The 21,297-nt window shown below is 36.4% G+C and overlaps 1 protein-coding gene across 1 annotated transcript in view; it reads right to left on the bottom strand.

Annotated features, from left to right (window-relative positions):
• ppp2r5a (protein phosphatase 2, regulatory subunit B', alpha isoform) overlaps positions 1-20,273 on the bottom strand; it is a 42,614-nt gene extending 22,341 nt beyond the window's left edge. The window contains exon 1 of the mRNA XM_038291878.1: positions 19,222-20,273. Within this exon, the coding sequence (XP_038147806.1) occupies positions 19,222-19,369 (148 nt within the window). The 5' untranslated portion in view covers positions 19,370-20,273. The remainder of the gene's footprint in view (positions 1-19,221) is intronic.
• Positions 20,274-21,297: the final 1,024 nt, after the last annotated feature.

The following is a 21,297-nucleotide window of genomic DNA, read 5'->3' as shown; positions in this document are numbered from 1 at the left end:
GCTTGCTAGATCAGAAGCGACTGGCACGGTGTGTTGACGACCTTAAGTTACGCTCAATACTGTCAGGTAATGTAGCAGGTAAACCCAGCTCTAGTGTTCCTACAGCATGCCGATCCAAGCCGGTTTTAGCGAGGGTGGCCTGCCGAGACGTTTGACCCGGGTAGACAAGCATCAGTGAGCTGTTCCCACTGAGACTCAAAGTAGTGCGTTTCCAGGTTTCAACGGGTTTTTTGGCCATAGGGAAAAGGGGAATATATTTCAATGTTAAACCTATGGAACTTTTCTAAGCTGGTTCATAGGCTTTTAAAAAGGTGCAATGTGCTCATTCTATCGATTTGGAAATTTTAATTTGAGATAAGAAAAATAAATTAAAATATAAAAATCACTGCCACATAGCAGTATAAATGAAAACCCTTCTAGAAATCAGAAAGCCCTTACTTCATATTATTATGCAAGAAGGTTCACAGTAAAGAAATGCCAGAAAAACCAAATAAAAAACATCTTTTGTATGTGAAATCTTCCTCTCTGTAAAACTGAGTGATACCAAGTCAGGGTGATGAGCCAATCAAATGGTAATCATTCAGCTGTTTGGTGTTTTGTGGAAGTCAACCTCCAACTGTAAAAATCTTTAGGGCTTATTCACCGATACGGAGCGACTTAAATGTACATAGTCTCTACACATTTTTATGATTAATAATGATTTAAAGAAGATATTTAAATTGTTGTGGGGTGACAGCTGTCGACCAATATAACTTTTTAATGCATTGATTATTCTAAATTGAGATGTTTTGAGCAAACAACTTTTTAGATTAATCAATTAATTATCAGCTAGCAAAGGCTGCTTAATGAGATTTTTTTTCATTGATTTTTAAAAAGGTAAAGCTAAAGCTTTGCCACTTGAGTTCTGGATGTAGAATATTTGAAGACAAGTTTTTTTTTATATTAAATTTCCTTGCTTTTTCTTGTAAAATCTTGGATTAATTGCTGCTCTGAGTGGGCTGTAATTTAAGGCGACGGCATTAGGATTGCCAAATTAGTTGATAGTTTCAATAATCAATGCAACACATTTAATCGCTTCAGGTCTACACTGTTGTCAGGCTTTAAGAATACAATGTGCAAAAATGATTGAAGCATGGAAAGAACAGGCTACAACAAACCTGCATCTTAAATGAAAAAGACAAAGCGGTCAACCATTGACCTATTTTTTAAGAAAACAAACAAAAAACATTTTTTAGAATTACGTACATAAGGAGCAGAATAAATGGGTGCATGGGTGCATGTCCTGAACATCTGCAAGTTTCCTTCAGTTTAATCTTTCTTTATGTTTAAGAATGTCATCCATAAAGTACGCAGTATCAAGAGTAGTAGTTTTAGTGTTCATTTAGTCTTTTTTTCTTTTATTAGAACCAGTTTGCGTTGATTTGAGTGGATAAAAGAACATTAAAGAAGAACCGAGAAAGAAAATAAAGGGAACACATTTAGCTTGTAATTTCTTATTTTACTTTTAAGAATATCTATGTTGAAAGAAGCATTTAAAGAAAACTAATTATTACTATTTAGAAATGACAGTTTTATTGTACATCTTCGTTTTGTCCATGCACACATTTGCACCTTCAAATGTCACAGCTACAGTTCAAAGCCAACTACAAGAGCCCCGGCAACATGAGTTACGGCACACAGTTATTTATCGAGGAATATTATGTAACTGAAAAGGCATCACCCCTTGAAACGCAGAACAGGAAGATCTCACAGTCAGACATGGCCAACGAACCCATTATAATTTCACACACAGCAAAAATGTTCCAGTGGTGTTGACAGCTGACAAAGTGCTTATGCAACCGAACCATTGAGGTCAGACGGTGCCTGTTGCTGGGAGTAACCTCAGTGTGTGAGTGTAACTGTACCAAACGGACTCGTTAGTGGCCAGTGCCCTGCTTTCATGCCAGTTTTCCAATGTATCACATCTCAATGGGTCTCAGAGTGAAAGGGCAGACCGAATACCGATCTGGAACAGGAAAGATAAAAGAACCATGATGACACCCTTGCAGTCATGCCAACATCATGGTTCATATTTCTCTGCTGGATCTTCAGGAAGGCATCTCAACATCAAACCAGCTGTGTTTTTATTGACAGTTGCACAACGGTAAAAACTACCATAATGAACTAAAAGGATAAAGAAAGACAAAAGCCCATTCACAGCCTGCTAGTGTCCAAGCTTTTGGTCAAATTTTTACTTTAATACAAACCAAATTTATGAAAATCTGTCGAATTTTTTTCCCCATGCATTTCTGCATGCATTACAATATTTTAATCATCCATTATCATTATAATCATTAAATGGCCCATATATATTAATAGTATTTTCTAACCCCCTTCCTTCCCTGCATAATGTTAAAAAAGACATTTTGAGCTTCTTCACAGCGATTCGTGTCTATCCCCTTGAGGGGGAAAAAAAAAAGATGGGTGGGCCTTTTAGATCCTCTGACATGTAGATGCTTTCCCCAAAGTGAAGCTATTTTTGTCTTTCACATAGGAGATGCTTTAGCACACAAATTCCTCAGGGTGCTTGTGCAAAGGAAGGAAGATATTTCCGAAAACAAGCTATAAACGAAAACAAAAAGAATGTGAAAAAACATTTTAGAGATCAGAGCAATTAACTAAATTTAGAAACCTGCCAGAAAATGATGTAGACTTTATTAGTTAGAGCTGAGGATAAACAAGGAATCTTAGTCTCAAAAAACTGTAATGCAGAGCTTTAATGATCACTGATCGGTCTTACCTAGATGATGTGTTATATAATACCATAACTATAGAGGAGGATGAATGAGGAAACTGAGAGAAAGCAATGTCTTTATCTATACAATTACTCATTACTCTCACTTTGACAATCATTTAATAGCAGATATTTAGACTAATGGAGAGGATCAGACAAGAAATCACAAATGGTCCTTAAGTTGCTTCCTTTTTAACTAAACTTTTAAAATGTCCAACTAAAATAGGATAAACTCAAACTGCAAAAGTACAAAAGATAATTGTATCCTTAGAAGAAATCGAGAATTTACAATTAAAAATACCTCATACCATTTTAGAAATGTAAATAACACCTTCACTTAATAACATGCTAATGTATTGAAAACAAAACCAAAATAATGCAAGTTAATTACCACTATGACTGTACAGATAAACAGGTCACATTTTGAGGGATGCACACACACAACCCTCCCATAAGCAATAATAAAGTTGGGTAACCTGTATTATTTATGCAGGTGTAATAGCAGCTAAGCCTTTGAACCAAACACTGTGTAAGGCAGCTGTGCAATGAAATGTATTAAGCCTAGAAGAAAAAGTGTTTTATATCGTGGCAATTAAACAATTTCAAGAAGACCTTTTCTCAGAAATTTTAACTTTGCAGCAAAGAAACATCTGATGACTTAACAGGAAGTGTGAGCTCAGCCCTATAACCACAGCAGTGCACATGGAGAGGGAAACATCACATAATCAGAATAAGCTTCCTTCACCAAGTGTGTGCAAACAAACAAGAAACTTTGCTTGTGACTTTGCAGTCAGTGGTAATGAGAGCAAAATAAACATAATCACAAACAACAAACCAGAGTACAGACAGACTTTTGTCTACAGGACCATTAATAAATTGAGAGCTTTGAACATTAAACTCATCTTAAGTGTTTTTGACAGAATAAAAGAAGTTGTAAAAAAAAAAAAAAAAAAAAAAAAGCCAGCATATTCTTACTTAAGTACAAAAAGACAATCAGATATGCAGGACATCAATGAATCCTCCCAGTTTTAATCAACTACTAATTTTGTGGGTAACTAGTTGGATGTATTACATCTGATATTAATGTACGTAAACTAGGGCTGTAACTAAGGATTATTTTGCAAATTGATTAATCTGTCCTTTATTTTAACTAATTGATTAATAATTGGATAGCAATAGGTTCCTTAAATAAGCTTTTTTTGCTAAATTAAACCAGGTGAAACAAAAACTGTATAACTTGAGTTCTGGATATAGCATATTGATATCTTAAATTCAAAATGTTTACATATTTTTTGTACAATTTTGGTATAATTGCTGCTCAAAGTGGGTTGCTCTGTCAGCTTAAGGCAGGTTTTAGAGTCTCTACACTTCAGTTAATGATTATTTGATTAATAAATTTGTAGACGATTATTTAAATAATCAATTAATCACAATTTATCCGATTAATTGTTTCTGATCTCTGTCAAAATACGTTAATATTTGTGCAATTACTGCATATAAAGCTATTTAGGAAAACAAAGTATTGTTCAAATGTTCCCATGGAAAACTGATGTCAAATGAATACTGACTAAAAAAGTTAGGATTAAGTTTCTGGCTATGAGACAACTAATTCACATCACATAAGAATCAAAGGTTACCACAGAAACCATCGAGTAGAGACCGAGTGTAGATTGCTATGGCTATATTATGTATAAGGCATATAGGAGTTGTTTTAAGTAAACAAACCATCTTGTTCATAATCAGAGCTTTTAAAAAGGTTGGCTACAGAAAAGGTCAGGCTGCAGAAAATTAAGTCAAATGTAAACACTTGAGGCCGATGGCTTTAATGGAGCAAAGATTTGCTATTATCCAACAATTCAAATAAAAAAAAATAAAAACTTTTAGGATTCCAGTGTCTGCCCTCCTCTGTCACAGAAGGAGAACTCAGCCCTCAGGTACTACAGAAGTTAGCCCTGACATCCCACAACATGACGGGTGGCCATTCTGACTAAACATAAGAGACTCAGGACTCCCTTCAGTTTGCTAATCATTGGAGTTGAAGATCCAATCATACACATGCTTTAACAAACCATCATCTAGAAGAAGCAGGCAGTACTGTGAAAATCATCATCTTAAATTTCTGCAGTGTATCTAAGATGATTCAATTTGATTTGTCAGAAACTCCAGAACTCAAGATAGTTGACTCAACAATCTCCTGTATCAAAAACTACCCTATAGACAGACCACCCAGTCTTTGGGACTGGAGGGTCAAGAGTCTAACCAGGATTAAACCCCAGACGTTCAATACAAGGCAGACTCCTGCCATCTACAGAAATACCATGCATGAGAAATGAACAGTAAGTTGAGTAAAAGGAGCTGGCGGATTGTTTTATGGTGACGGGAACAATTATCTGATCCTGAGTGTGAAGAATACAACCAAGACAACTGTAGATATAAGAAAAAACATGAAAAAGTAGGACACCATTACCATTATAGGAACAGTAAGGGAGGTGTTGGATGAAAATAAATTCCTCGTATTCAGACAAGCAAACAACAATCACTTTGAAAAGTCTGTGAAGTCGTTTACAAGAAGGGACAGAGCAGACTTTACTTCCTTAGGAAGTTTTAGTCCTTTAGTGTTTGTAGAAGATGCTTCATATCTTTCATATATAAAGAATAAATTCCTCTAAAACCTGAGAGGATGACACAGAAGGATCCATTCATAAACATTCCTACATTGTTGTACATCATTACTACATGTTGTCGATCAGAGGCTTCTTTAGACCACTGGAACACTGACCTCTAAAGGACATCCTTCCTGCACACAGCGATCAGCATCTACACATTTTTAAAAACCTCTATAGTTTAATTTCCCAAAGGGGTTAATGAAGTATTTTTGCATTAAACATAGGGGTTAAGTGAAAAAGTTTATTTACTATTAAACACATTTTGTAAATCTTTGAAGTTAAGATGTTTACAGAGCAGCCTCCACCTCTGAGGGATCAGTGTCTTGCAACTTTTAGTTGTATCCCTGGTCCAACACAACTGAGTCAAAGGGTGGAGTTGCCTCCTCAGTAGGGCTGAACGATTGTCAAAAAAAAAAAATTACAATTATTTTCAACCACTATTGGATTACGATTTTATTTTGATTTTCCTTTGCACTAACCACAAGCATCTAAACATTTTGTTTCAAGGTTGCCATTTTTCCAGCTTGTTTTTTTAGTGTCCTTTGCTGCAGTACTTTACAGTAACCTCCTGTAAAAAAGTGTTTACTTCCATTTGCATCCCTGGACTTGCAAGCTAACTTTAACACTCTTTTTACAAAATGTGTGGCAAGAAACCCACTTTGAACATATTAGCACCACCTAAAGTGCTGGAGTGAAAAATGTAATGTCTTACTTTAGTTAATCGCCATGTGTCAAAAACTGAGTGCCTCTGAGATTTAAATATTGCATGTTATTAAATTGCAATGATATTGCAAATGCAATTAATTGCCCAGCCCTTGTCCTCAGTATACAGTCTGGTTCTTCTAATCACATTGAGTATGTTTATCAGTGTGTTGAAGTAAAGAAATGTCTAAACGTTGCCGGAAGCTGAGCCTGGAAGACTGGAGCTCGACAAGAGTAATTTGAAGGAAAATAGCATATAGCATAAATAGCATTTGCTTCTGGATCCTGAACCGCTACTTTACAACCAATACGTCTACAGAAGTTAGAATTAAGGAGAACAACCTTTTTTTCCCCTCCAGAGTAGGCATGGGCGCATTACCAGTCTCACAGTTATATTACCTTATAAAAAAGTCAGTTTCAAATACCACAGATTTTTCTATCATACTGTTTCTGCTGAATACATTTTTTTCTTTTAAGAAACAAATCTAGCCAGAGAGAAAGTGGGAAGAGACCCCTCACCACCTGAAAGAGGGAAGCACCCCGAACTGTGGTCTAAAGCCAGCTTCCACTGACAATTAAATCTGACTGCGCCAAATATCAACTCACAAATCACCAAGCTTGTCATTTTTCCTTCTTAATTCAGACATTTCAAAACACAACAACTGTGAGCTGTTGTTAATATCATGGTAATACAGTCAGACTTTCTTCCACACCCATGCTTATGTCAGAGTACTACAAAAAAACAGCTCAGTACCATCAGTATTATTCCAGCAATGGTATGAGAACAATGACTGATCTTCTGATCATATCTGATCTTTGAGACTTTTATTGTCCTATAAAACTAAGTTCACGCCCCAGTTCCTTGGCAGATCTATACAAACAAATTTCAAGTGTTGGCACTTTGAACAATACAACCTCCAAAGTAAACATCTGTGATCCTTGTCTTGTTACACAACTTTGCTTCTTTCTAATGGCATTTATCATTTATGTCCCTTAACAATGTAGCACAACAGAGCAACACCTAAAAAAAACCTGATAGAAAGCCTGGATGCCAGTAACAAATGACTTCAGAGTGAATACAACTTAATCATCGACATTCAGATTTGGCTTAAAGCTATTTTTTGATGACAGTTACATTAATATATAAAAGAATCTCAAAAAATTGCCGACCCATCCGTAGATTTACGAACAAAGGGCCATTTCTGAAGGATGTTTCTAATGCTGAAGCCAAAACTGTCCTTTAACATTTTTTTAAAACACCAATATTACCAGGAACAGCTAGTTAATTTTAGACCATTTAAACATCCTCCTTAGCCATATTTGAAAGAAGTTTGGCATACAGACAAACAAAACCCCAGGAGATGTTAACCTCTACTCATCATCCATGTCCCAAACACACATCCCCCTCGCTTTAGGAATAAAAAAAAAAAAAAAGAACTAGACGGTATATCTACCTTCTGTTTATAAATCTATAACTTCCAGAGAAGCAGCTAATGACTTGCAGTGTGAGCTGCCAGTAAAATCCTTGAGTTTGCAGCCCTGCAGGTTCCTTGGTAATACCAAGGACAGTAATTACTTCACCTATTTTAGCCGCAAACCTGTCTGTGATTCAGGCACACTCAATAGCAAAACTATGAAAGTATCTTATTGTTAAGTCTCTCACAATGTGTGGACTGAGACAGGTGAAAAAAAAAAAAAAAAAGGTCATCCTGCAGCTGCTTAACTGGTTGGAGAAGATTCTGCAGCCGGTTGTTTGATTTAGTGACTCCACATTTGTTTAGCCCGTGCATTAAAACTATGCTGGCAAAACACAGTAATGGAAGGGTAGCATAAAAAGTCACTCAAGCAGTGCGAGAGAAAAGTACATAGTGAAAATGTCAACGGGTATTATTATAGGAAAGCTAAACAAACCGGTAGAATGAGTGAGCGGTTAGAATGCTATCAAACAATTATTTCCTTTAAATTAATACCACCTCCTGCATAAGCCCCTATTTTTATTAGAAATCGTTTTAAATACATGTTTCAAAATTGCAAATGTAACTAATTTTATAACATTTAAAGGGCAATAAAAAAAAAGCACAGCGCAACTACTCCTGAAATGTTCTGTCATTTACCTTTACTGACACTTTGCTGATTTTCTTATCATGCATGGTTAAATGGGTGTGTCTGTCAAAGTAAAGAGAGAGTGCTTATGAGGTTGTAAGCAAGAATGCATGTAGGCTTACTCACAGGACATTTCTGGTCAAAATGGGAATGGAAGGCGTGACTCAAGATAAGGCACGTCTTTCCTGGTAACACAAGGGTTACGCTTTCAAAACTGCAAACATTTGCCTACAGTATAAGGTCTTTTGATGATTGCCAGGTAAAGAAGCAGATTAATCAGAGGCTACATTCACACTGCAGGCCTTGATGCTCAATTCTGATTTTTTTAAGAAATCAGATTTTTTTGCTTTGCTGTTCACATTTCCAAATATATGCGACTTGTACGTGATCTCCTATGTGAACTGCAGTCATACGACGCAAGTGTCCCGCATGCGCAGTAGAGGACGCAATGACGTCACATGCCAGCGTGCTCTGTGTTTATGGAAGTAAAGATGGATGGTAGTGCCGGAACGCATCCAGCGATCTCTCCCAACCATAAAAATCACAACCTTTTCAAGATGGTTAAACATAAATTCGGCTCTCAGCATCATTGCCCGCCTTGGTTCTTGTTTTTCTTGCCGCTTCTGTGTAACAACACACAGAATTTGTTGGGTATTAATGGCGTTCAGGTCGGATTAATGCGTGGCTGTTCAGACACGGGTCGCTTTTGAAAAGATCAGATTTGTATCGGGTTCAGGACCACATAGCCAAGTGATATATAAAATCGGATTTGGGTCACATCAGGCTACAGTGTGAACGTAGCCAGAGTTTTCTCTGGCTGTATGGAGCATAGCATAATGTAGTACGCCCCCTCCACCACCTGTTCCTAGACACATGCTGTTAAAAGTAACAGGACAGAAATGCAAACATGTCAAATCAACTATAGTGAAGAGAGGAATCACAGTGAAAGTTAGCATCCTTGCACATGTTTGTTTTAGGGTTTTCTTTTGGCATGGTTGGTCTAACAATAATGGTTTGACCTCAGGTTGAATTTTCTCTGCAAAAGAGTCAAAACGCTCAAGTATGCAGAGTGCAATCACTAACTGCAGACGATCAGGACAAAGAACTAAATGCTTTTGTGAGAAAATAAGGTGCAAAAAGATTGCTAATAGTCATTAAAGCCATTTGGTTTGTTTACCAAACTTTAAATATAGTGGGAAAAAATATTTAAAAAAAAAACACAATTCAAGATCTGCTTCTAAATGTGAGAATTACCATATGAAAATGTGATAAATATCAAATCCATAAAATGAAAGACTTAAATTATCAGCTTGTTTGTGCAGCAGTCATATTAAATGTGAAATCAAAAAACGGTAAAACAAGAGTTAAAACTATCTTGGTTCATAGATGGATGTTTCTATCGTAGTTTTTCACTTTGTACGGAAATCCTCATCCTCATCATCTCTCAGTACGGAGCTGAAACTTGAGCCTGTAATGTGGTGAAAAGCAAAATGTCAGACAATCCAGTCAGGGGATGTCTGGTGTGTTCGTAGATAAAGAATGGATAAAGATGCCCCGAGCATTTCCTACATTTTACTGCAACACGTCTCAGTCTTCCTTCACAGAAATCTCTATTAATCCCAGGAGAGCAGATTTACACACTTTGCATAGTTAGCGCTGCAGTTTCCTGATATATTTAGGCCGACACAAAACGGAAAGAAGGCGGACAGATGGCACCTGTTCAGGAGGACGTTTAAAGTTAAAAAAAGAAATCAATTACATGGGCAGCCATCAGTGGGAAGGATTACGTTATTATGAAGTTGTAGATATGTAAAATATAATTAATGATCAAACTAGGTAGATACTTAATAGTTAATAGAAATAATTTGTGGTTTCTCCCTTTGGTAACAAGGTGGTTAATATGGCGATAAAATAAAGTAACCACAGGATATCAGGAATAATTATTTTACTTTAGTAAAATACCTGAATTTTCACACCAAACTTAAGGGATCATGATAAACAGTCTAAAGTTTTGAACTGGGGAACTTACAGCATCTCCAGGATGTTATTGCCCTGCTCTTAGTTCACAGCGTATAAATACATTATCTGAGATTTCCTTTTCTATTTAACAGTTTAAACAATCAGATATGCATTGAAAATATTCAACAGTTTGAAAGGAGGATTTTCTAAGTTTATACAAGAACAGAAAAAGCTTAAGATGAAATGTAACAAGTGGGTATTGCTGAAAATGAGAACTAACGACACAAAAAATGAGAGACTGTGTTTTACTCTCATAAGTCACATTTAACACAGACTACATGTCAGATACTTTTAAAAAGAACAGAACACCAACAAGATCTATGAATGCATTTGGATTCTCAAGACAAAAAAAACAAACAAAAAAAACTGATTGTGTAATATTCTTATTTTAAACACACAGTAAATTGACGTCCTTAACGAGCTAAGAAAGAAATCTGACCAAAATGAACCAAGCAGCATCTAAATACATCAACCTCAGACCTGGAGAGTCTAAATTTTACTTTCCTGGATATTCAGAGACCCCTCCTTTCCATTTTAACTCCATCACAACTCTTTTCAGACTCAATTCTATCTAAAACCAAATTCTGTTTTCGGTCAACTGAGCAAATTCCTTATACCCGGGGGCACCAAGGGGCCCTCAAGGACCACATGGGGAGCCCTCTTCGTCTTCTGAAAACAGAACAACTCACTCAGTGGGTTAAGTTTAATTTTTTTTTTTTTTTATTCTGTTGCTCTTCTTTTTAATCATTTATGTTTTATTTTATCATGTTAACTATTTCATCATATTTCTATGGTTTCAAAATGACAATATCAAAAGGACAATAAGAAATGAATAAAAGAATAAAATAAGAATAAAAATGACTTTTTATGCATGAGATTTACTGTAGGTGAACACTGATCCCTCAAGTTTATAGGTCAGTATTGGTAGCCCTATCTATGACTCGGTGGCCATGAAGTAGCCCTCAGCCTTAAAAAGGTTGGTGACCCCTGCCTTATACCTTAACTCCACCTCTATACTTATACTCCCCGGTACCGGCTCTCCACGTTAATATTTGGATTCATTTCCAAACCCAAAGCTGGTCTGTAGGTGGATTAAAACACATTTAAATCAAGCCAACCCTTCAATCTGCTTAACTTGTGCCTTTTTTTTTTTTGTTGATTTTTTTTTTTTTATCTGTGAAAGTAGAGATAAGAACCTGAGAGGTTCCCTTTCAACTAGATCAAAAAGTCAAATTTCCACTATTCTAAAACTAGAATAAGGATAGTTAAAAGCCTCATTTTGTATGATTAATCTAAGGGATTAACCTAAGGGAGCACCTTATTATTATGCTTTCTTGTATGTCTATACTTTCTAATTCTTTATCACAGTAGAGCAAATAACTTAAATCAGGTACTCAAGCATGGACCTTTCCTCCCCTGACACTGCTGCATAACAGATACCCATATTTATTTAAGACACTGTAGAACAATAGTTTATTGGTTTATAAATGTCAGCTTTTCAACAAAAGGTAGTGACACAGAAAAACTGATTCATTTCTTAAACAACGGAAGAATGAATATCTATCAGAAGCAAAAAATATGACACCCACCGTTCAAACCAGCACAAAGATCTGTTCAATAGTTTCCTAGTAAAGGCCTGACTGATATCTGCTCACATGCTGGGAACAGCATGTTTGGGACACGAATCAATACACCAGAGAGAACATGTTTTGGATTTTTTTTTCAGGAGACTGATGAACAATTTACCCCTTTAAAAATTCTAAAAACTTTTATTTAATTATTATTATTATTATTATTATTATTATCATAAGCCACCCATAAAATACTTAAAAAGGCCATAAAAGTAGAAAAAAATCCTCCATTGAAACATCAACATCTAGAATCTTTACAGAAAATTCCTTTAATAGATGCTATAACGTTTCGTTTTCCATCTTTAATAAGGAAGTAATTTCTGAAGTACAAGATTGAGATAGCAAGGAAAACAAAACTATATCTGGAAATCAAAGAGCAGCTAGTTTTATAATTAATAGCCGTCTGAATGCAGTTCTTGGTCTATAACATGATTAGGAGCACAACCACCTGACTTCTATTACCCTTAATTAAAGGCAGCTCCCAGTTTGGAGGATAGAAAAGACTGTGGTCAAATATTAGGATCAGTGTCTAGAGGTGGATCCAATAACACAAGGGCAGCTAATCTGGTTATAGCAGGGATGGTGATTAAGTGATTAGCGTTGACAGTAAGTAAGTTAAAGTTAGTTGAGCATAAGTTGGAAGAACAACCACTGAGCTCCGTTTCCTCAGCAATTCATCTCATTTTCTCTAACAATATAAAGTCTGTGGCGCCATAAAAGTGCGCTTCAATGGTTCTTTATGACCTGAAAGTAAAGGAAGTTGTCGAGGAAGAGCTTTAAAAAATATCAAGCAAGCAAATATAAAGCATATAAAGAGGCGTAACATATCCTTTGAGCTAGGATTTATAAATAATCTGAAATCTGTGCAGCAAAAACACAAAAAACAACCACGTCCTTTAAACATAAGCCGCAGTTTTGCTGCCCTTAGAATGGTGGCTCAGCTGAATATTGTACTCCAGTGACTGATAAATCAACCTTAAAAGACGGGGTCTGTATTTGGAAAGTCAAACATGTCCCTGGCTTCCTCTCAAGGCTTGAGGCTGCTATGGCAACAATGTTGGTCCCTAAATGACTCATCTCTTCACGGCCTATCTCACAACAGGAGCTATATGCCTTTCAGCCTCTCTGCTGCAGGAGGGAATGAGCATCTTTGCAAGCTACAATCTTTCATCAGTAAAAATGGATGACTCAAGAAATGTTTGATCATGGTGTCGTTACTCTGAAAAACCCAAAAATAAATCAAACCTCTTATATCACCTGAAGTGGTGTGGGAGTGCACATATAGTTGGAAAAATAAGACTGACAATTAGGTAATGCAAATTAAAATGGCTTCTTCTGCATTTTAAGACATCTGATGTAATGAATTAACAAAGTTAGGCTTCATGCAAGTCTTTGCTCTGAAAAAAAGTTCAACATACAGTTCAGAAACTAGATTAAAGACACCAGGTTTTATAACATCTCACTATTGAAAAAATAAAAAAATCCTGGATGGATGGATTGAGGTAGCCATTCCCAACCTTGGGGTCGAGACTCCAATTGGGGTCGCGAGAGGATTTCTCAGGGTTGCCAAATCATTTTACAAAAATATAAGACAGGCTCTTTTATGGAGAGTTACGACATAATCAAACTATGACAATTATTGCGTCTCACCTCAGGAGCATGCTTGCAAGTGTCAATAAATATTTCCCAAATTATGACTACGCCGAAAACGTACAACTGAATAGGCCAACTTTTCACCACGTTATCTGAGCTGCAGAACGTCGTAGACAATCCCTCTTCTTATCCCGCTCTACAGATTGCTAGTTCTCTACATGCTTGCTGGAAGAGTTCTGTTTGTCAGTAGCTACAGAGTACTGTAGCACTGTCAAAATCTGTAACTGATCTGTTTTTGTTTTTTTTCCCCAATTTTCTTCTCTAAAATACATGAACAAATACAAATTACGACCTCTTGTGACCGCTTATAACATAAAGCCAAAAAGCTGCTCTGTTCGAACAGGCAGGCCCAGCCATCATGTCAAAAAGCAGCAGAAAAAAATCTCTGCTTTTGACCGGGAAGTTATTTTTTATATTTATGATCTTAGAAACATAGATGTTTAAAATGAAAAGTAGGCTGTTTTCTAGTGTATTTTGTTAAAGTTTAGTTATTGTTTTATTTCAGCAAAATGATGGGATGCAGCAACATTTGTCGGTCTTTTTGGAAAGTTAGCCTCTTGGTGCTGTATTATGCTTAAAAAAATTTTTTAATAAATTCCCAGCATTTCAAAATATGACAAAAAGACCAAAGTGGGTTTATAAGTTCTTGTCTGATTATGTAAATTTAATGTATAAGTATATTGTTTAGGCATAGGGACAGGGGGTCATGGAGAGCAGTGCATGTTAATTAGGGGCAGCCAATCAAAAAGGTTGAGAAACACTAAATTGAGGGACAAACTGATTGAAAAATGGCCAGAATAACAGATTATTGATAGCCGCTGGGATTGACAGTTGCTTTTAGGGTCAACTCGGTAAGCGACTTATTAAACGTGCCTCGGTTCTGATAGGCATGCTGCAGGAACATCAGAACATAGACAGCTTTTTTTGCCGATGGGAGGGAGCCAAAAGCTGATTGTTTGCTTGTCTACCCATGTTTTAAAAACCTGCGTTAACCTGTTACTTTCAGAGGAAAAAAGGCTTTAGATTTAGAGAGAGACAGACAGCCAGCCGTATTATTTGGTGATTGAACCGTTTAATAAACAGATCGATGGCAAAATGCAGATGTTTGAATGGACTATGGATAGAATGACGTAGAATTTGTGTACAACTTGTACAGGTGGATGGAAGTTGGATTAACAGACCAATAAAGGCCGATTTATACTTCTGACACATAGCCTCTGCAACCATCAATCTGTCTCTGGTTATGCAACCTTCATCGCACACCTCAACAAAATCCCTACTATGCGTCAGATGGTCGCAAACCCGCGCAGACCTCAAGCGGAAGTGCGCAGACAAAAAGCAGCTGTGATTGGTCCTTGGTATGCCTTTCCAGCTGTCTGTATGGTCGTCCACAGCTCCTGCATAGATTACAGACTAACTGACCATCCAAAAGGAGTGGTGCAAGACTGGTAAGACAGTAAGACAGATGGATTGACAAATGTCCTGACTGTATGGACTAATGGAGTTAGATGGATGGATGGAATTACTCCTGGTCGAAAAGTAAACTAACTGATAGATGCAATTTATTATAAGGATAATTGACAGCAATCTGTAATTCTGCTTCTGATTTCTACTCACAGAAGGGCCTACGGATAAGGCCAAAAAAGCAAGCTTGATAGATTTATAATAAGGCTAAATAAGCTAACCAGTACATCTACACTTCTACCTTTACTTTTCAAAGGGGAGTACAGTATTAAAAGTCTTTTATTCAGCATAATTCTACTTTTATTTTAGTACTTTAAGTAACTTCTGGCTTGTGTGCTCTTCTAAAGTCTGTACCTTTGTCTGAATTTTTCCAGACAGTCTTTGGGGTTTTTCTTCTACATTTTATATTAACCCAATTGAATGGATGTCACATTATTGTGATTACATAGTCTTGCTAAAATATACATTCCCTTTTAATCTTTCAATGTTCAGTATGACTAGAACTAAAAACAATAATACAGTTGTTGGGACTGTATGTATCAAACTAAAATAAAGTACTAAAATATCACGTAACAGTAACATTTAGTAGTAGAAACAAAAACCTGGTCAGACTTAATGACAAGACGGATGCAATCTTCACAAAAGGGGGAATCTTTGAAGAATAGCTGAGCAAAGTATAGGTTAAAGTGGGACAATAACATTTATTATAGAGTCTGATTTAAAACTGCATTTTTTTACTGTCATAACAGATTATTGTTCTTAAATAAAGCTTCAGACACTTAATCCGATTGATAATCTGTGGCCGAACTTGAGGACAGATACCGACAGACGTCGTCGATCCAAGTCTGAATTACTTTCAGCTAATCTGGAAAGTAATATGAGCAGATAGGACTTCATCAAACTTAAAAAAAAAAAAAAAACATGGAAAAGTCTGGCATTATAAATTTACAAATCCTTTCAGAATTATTTTCTTTAAAAAAAACAAATAGAAAGCTGATCTGCTATCATAGAACCAAAACCTTTTTTTTTTTTTATCTAAAAAGTTTGTTGGAGACAAAATGTGAACCCAAACATTTGTGAAAAATTTTATTTAGTAAAAAATTGTTTTTGTCTTAGGGCCCAAACAATTAATCAGATTAATCGTGATGAATCGATTATTGAAATAATCATCAACTAATTCGGTAAACAATTAATCAGATTAATCGTGATGAATCGATTATTGAAATAATCGTCAACTAATTCGGTAAACAATTAATCGTTAACTGGAGTAGAAACTAAAACATGCCTTTAGCTAAAAGAGAAACCCACTTAAAGCAGTAATTATACCAAAATTGAAAATATTATATTATAATATATATTGATACTTTGCATTTAAGATAAAAACACCTTTTTTTGTCTGTCAATATGCTCTACCCAGAATTCAAGTAGAAAAGGTTTGGTTCATTAATTGCGGCCCTAATTCCTCTACATCCAGAACGAAACACAAACCACTGCAGCATAATTAGACTACTCTTTCATTATTGTGGAGGCCATAGATTCCATAGTGTTTAAAGTTAGCTCTTTATTATTCGACACAAAATAAAACCCTTCGAATTCCTGCTTAATATCTGGATTCATTTTCATAACTTGTACTCCAGAACGCATTTTATAATTAATCAAAGGGTTCACTGTTTAATGACCAGTAAAGGAGGCATCAGCTATACTGGGACATGATTTTTTTTTTTACTCCAAGTTACAACATAATTTTGCACCTTTAACTACTTGAACAGGCAAGTTCTACTTCCTTGAGATTTGTTCCAACTCATAACATCTCGACATACTCTAAGCTGTTGCAGCTTGTCTTAGCAAATGTCAAGAGAAAATTACCACGTTACTGCCAAGCCCAATAAAACATCACTAATTCTCTGCATTACAATGCAACCTGAAGGGGACATTTCAAAAGATTCATTGATTAAAATTATACACCGTAAATGCTCACACTATTCAATGGAACTGTTAGCAGGCTCAGCAGGATTTTGTTTGGGCTCCAGGCTAAAGGAGACCAACTGACAGATTCCTCATTAGGTAGCTGTCTGTCGACATGCCTGCTTTGGATTGTCATGGTACCACAGCCAACCGAAAGAAAAGTATTCAAGTAAACAGGGATACTACTGTTCAACTATATCAAGAATCTCTGGAATCTGGCATGTTTGCTTTGAAAACATGAGGAACGTCAAAAAAAAAAAAAAGACAGACACAACTAAAACGTATAGCATTCATTTAAACATTTAAAACATGTGTACCACCTTTTATAGTCCACACACACTAAAAAAAACACACCTAAAACTAAAACAAAAACTTAAAAAGAGATCAATTTCACTCAACAGTCTTCAGTCTTTCCATAAAAGAACTAGTGAAGAATATGCAGCCAGTATGCAAAAGATAAGGTGACTTGTTTACCCTTGTCCTTTTTACTCATGTGAATCATTAAAAAGTATGTTTAAAGCTCCTAAGTTTATCGGCCAATGAAAGAAGATAAAGGGGAAGATAAAGTTCTCTGGAAAACCATATAAACAGCTCTATTTTGAGGGGTGATTTTTAAAGCATTCAAATATAAAACCTTAAAGCCAACATAAACAGTTCATTTTATGTTGTCAATAACAAACTGTTTCTACCACCATCGAGGTTCAGCAGACCATAAAAAGCACCTGATTCAGGGCAGTGACAAAGCTTGTGATCAGTCCCCTTATGATTTGTATGCGGTGCCTTCCAGGTACGGATACGCGGGATGTGCATTTGAAAAACTCTTAGACCAAAACAAAAGAGTCAGATAATAAAGTGGATGGAAATTAAAGTCCAAATAAATCTAAAGTCTAAAGAAAATATAGTGTGCCCTTTTATTTAAACCCTTACTTAATATTTTGTTAAAGACTTTTTTTTTTTGCAACTACAACTGCTGTGTACTTTACCAGTTTGTACATCTGGAGAAGGAACATTTGAGCTGATTCTTTCCAAAACAAGTTCAGCCATTTGTGGCAGATCTTATAGAAAACATTTGTACATCAATCTTTGGCCAATAAATCAGGATGCTGTGATCTTAACCATATTAGAGCTCCGTCTGTGCTTTAATTTCATTTATCTGCATCAAAGTAAGTTGGTATAAATTATAGGTGGTTTATCATACCATTTATCCCCATCGTGATCAATTTCTACTCATGATAACAATTTTGATTTATTGTTTAAACAATAAATTGGAATTTGAGACAACAAAAAAAAGTGGGTAAATTTGGAATTTTAAATATTTGTTCATTGGGACACAATTAAAGAATATGAATAAATCGAGTTACTTAGGGATGGTTAATGATAAATCAAATTTCTTTATTTTTCTTCAAGGAATGAGGGCAGATCACCCAGCCCAATATCCACAACACTTAAAAGTGTTTTATTTTTAACAAATATTTATACACTTTTTTGCTCTTACGCTTTAGTTGGTTTACTGGTGCATCTTATAAAAATCTTAAGAGTATCGATTGATTTCTGGTGAACTGTTGCAAAAAAAAAAAAAAAAAGTTTTCAACTTTTCTCAAAAAGATAGACCTGATAACATGAACGCTTATATTTAACAAAAAAAAAGGGGGCCACCTCAAGCAAAATGTATTGATCCAGCAGCTTCTCCTTAAAGCAGGGGTCTTGAACGTTTTCCAGGGTAAGGACCCCCAAACTGATGGCAAGATGGAGCAGACACCCCCTCATTATATATATTTTATAAAATTGTGTTATATCAAACTGGTCCTATAGTCACTCTATTACAGATGGAGTAAAGTAATAAAAGTCATTTCTCCCTAGGATTATTAGAGTATTTCTGATTCCTGGTTGATGGGACGGGTTTGAGTGAAAGAGCTCCTGTGTGTCACTGAATGTGTGCATTGATGACTGAAAGACACATTCTGCCCCCTTTTATCTGTAAACTTCAGTGTGTTGGATTCATGATAATGTTTATTTAAAGACATTTTAATGAGTGAAAAAAATTGCAGGGGGGGATATAAAAAATAAAATACAAAGTCTAATCAACTTTTGCGACCCCCATGCAGCACCTTCGTGGACCCCATAGGGATCGCGGACCCCCTGTTGAGGACCTCCGCCTTAAAGGATGTGTTCATCTGCTAGAGCCCCCACACTGAACAATGGCCGGGACATTTAAAGCAACACAGCCCCTCAATTATCCTCTTACCTTTGAGCTGTGGCAGCGGGGACAGCTCGACCGGAGCGCTCTGAGTGCGAAACTGAGAGGAGCCCTGGGATCTCCTCTGCTTCTGCGCCTTCCTCACAGACTTCCTCGTAAAGCCGTCCACTTTCTCGGATGCAGAGATGGCGGACATTTTGATGCAAACTCACAAAGGTTGTAGGCGAGCTATTGTTATATAAAAAAAAAAAGAAAAAAAAAAAAAAATCAGACGTGGTGAGGTTTCAAACCCTCTTTCTCACATCAGCGTCAAATTGTGGAGGGAACAGCCCGAGCCCAGGCTCCTATTATTCTGTATGATCCAACATGGTCATGTTTGCATGGAGGTTAGACAGAGTCCTTGTGGTGCATCTTAGAAGAGCCTTCAATGTGAGACGGGGAACAATATTTTACAAAAAAACCTCCAAGATGAAAACGCAGGGCACCCAAAGTTAGCCTCTTAAATAATACAAATAAGCGTCTAAATATCGGTCCGTTAGTGCTGGTTTGTCAGGTCTGCAAACGGACTACCTGTTGCATAACGTAGGTAAGGCATCATAAAGAAAAGTTCCCTGGATTAGAATCCTGACTGTAGCCGAACAGTGTGGCTATATGCTCGCAGCTAACGCATCCGGCTAGCTTGCTAAATGCAACCGACGTTAATACAGAGCTACAAGAATACGCTACGATGTTAACGAGGGAAAAGTTGGGGGAAATCGTCGCCCCATCAAATTAACGAAATTCTGAGTTTTACGTTAACTCAATGGCTCCTTCAGGCAGATGTTGGAGCCCCAGTTCCGTTGAGTATCTCTTGAAAACAACTCTCCATTGGCGACGAAGTTCAAATTTGCTTCCTTTAGCAGCCTGAGGTTAGCTGTGACTGCGCAGGAGGCTTTATTTTTCACGCAGTATACAATTCCACGGGCTCGTTTCCACGGCCTCTAATCAGACCGAGAAAAAGAAAAAAAAAAATCCCTGGATGTCGGGCGGGCAAGGTAGCCATAAAAACGCTCCCAGGCGTTCCGTCGCTCTTCGTCTCTGCTTTCAAGCCGAGAAGCGCTGACGGATGAGACGTCATCGATTGACGCTACTTCCAGCCAATCACCGGTGGACATTTTAAAAACTTAAAACTTTTTAAACCAATCCCGTCACGCAGAAAGCGGGTCAATTACATGAAAAATATAGATAAAAATGTGTCTAGTTGAATGAAATGGGGCAAAATTACACAACAGAAACGTATTTAAAAATTTATTAAAACACAGGAGGATTTTAAGACTCCTAAATTGATTAAAGGAGCCCAAGTCCCGCCCTTTCTCACAGGACCAGTTTTTTTTGTGTGTCAAAAAAAATCTCCTTTTAAATGCTAAAATAAAATCTTATCACGAAGAAACAACTTTGCTTTTTTCCATGAGTCGAATATTTAGGTTGTCTCTGAGCCATAAATGGAGTTAAGACTTTTATTTTAGTTGTTTAATTTATCTAATGATTTACAATGGACATTGGAAACCCATGTAAATATTGTTTTCATAAATACCATAAAATCTAAGCTGTAGTATAGTTAGAAAATATATTCAGATATGTTCCAAAGTTCTTTCCAAACATAGATAAGTGTTTGTCTAACAATAATGCTTTGAAGTAGGCGTTTGGTACATCCATGTTCGCAGATTCGAATGTAATTCATTTTATTGATTTGTTTAGCTCCATAGGAAGCTTAAGAAAAAAAAAGTAAGGAGCAGCTTTTTGTAAGTTGACACTTTTTTCCTGCTATAGGTTGAGCCTATGGTAGTGCAAGTAGTTCCTGAACATCTAAAACCATTAAAATTATATAGATAATCCCTCTTATTATCACAGTATAGGTCAAGTAGTTGAAACTTGGACAGTTGGGTCACAGCAGTATAAGGATTCAATGCACAGATCTTTGTTTTGAAATGGGGAAAAAATGGCTAACATTTAGCATCAGAAAAGCTCCCCAAATCTCAGAATTTTATCCCTATAAAAATAGGCGATTTACACTTAAATATCTGAAAAAAATTATAGGAAATCAACACATCCAAGCAAGACGAGTGGTGAAATACCAGCCCGAAA

This window comes from Cyprinodon tularosa, unplaced genomic scaffold, assembly GCF_016077235.1.
Source record: "Cyprinodon tularosa strain WSP-4 unplaced genomic scaffold, ASM1607723v1 ctg303, whole genome shotgun sequence".
NCBI classification, from domain to species: Eukaryota; Metazoa; Chordata; class Actinopteri; order Cyprinodontiformes; family Cyprinodontidae; genus Cyprinodon; species Cyprinodon tularosa.
The sequence above is the reverse complement of the archived record's forward strand: the minus strand, read 5'-3'. Positions and strand labels throughout refer to the sequence as shown.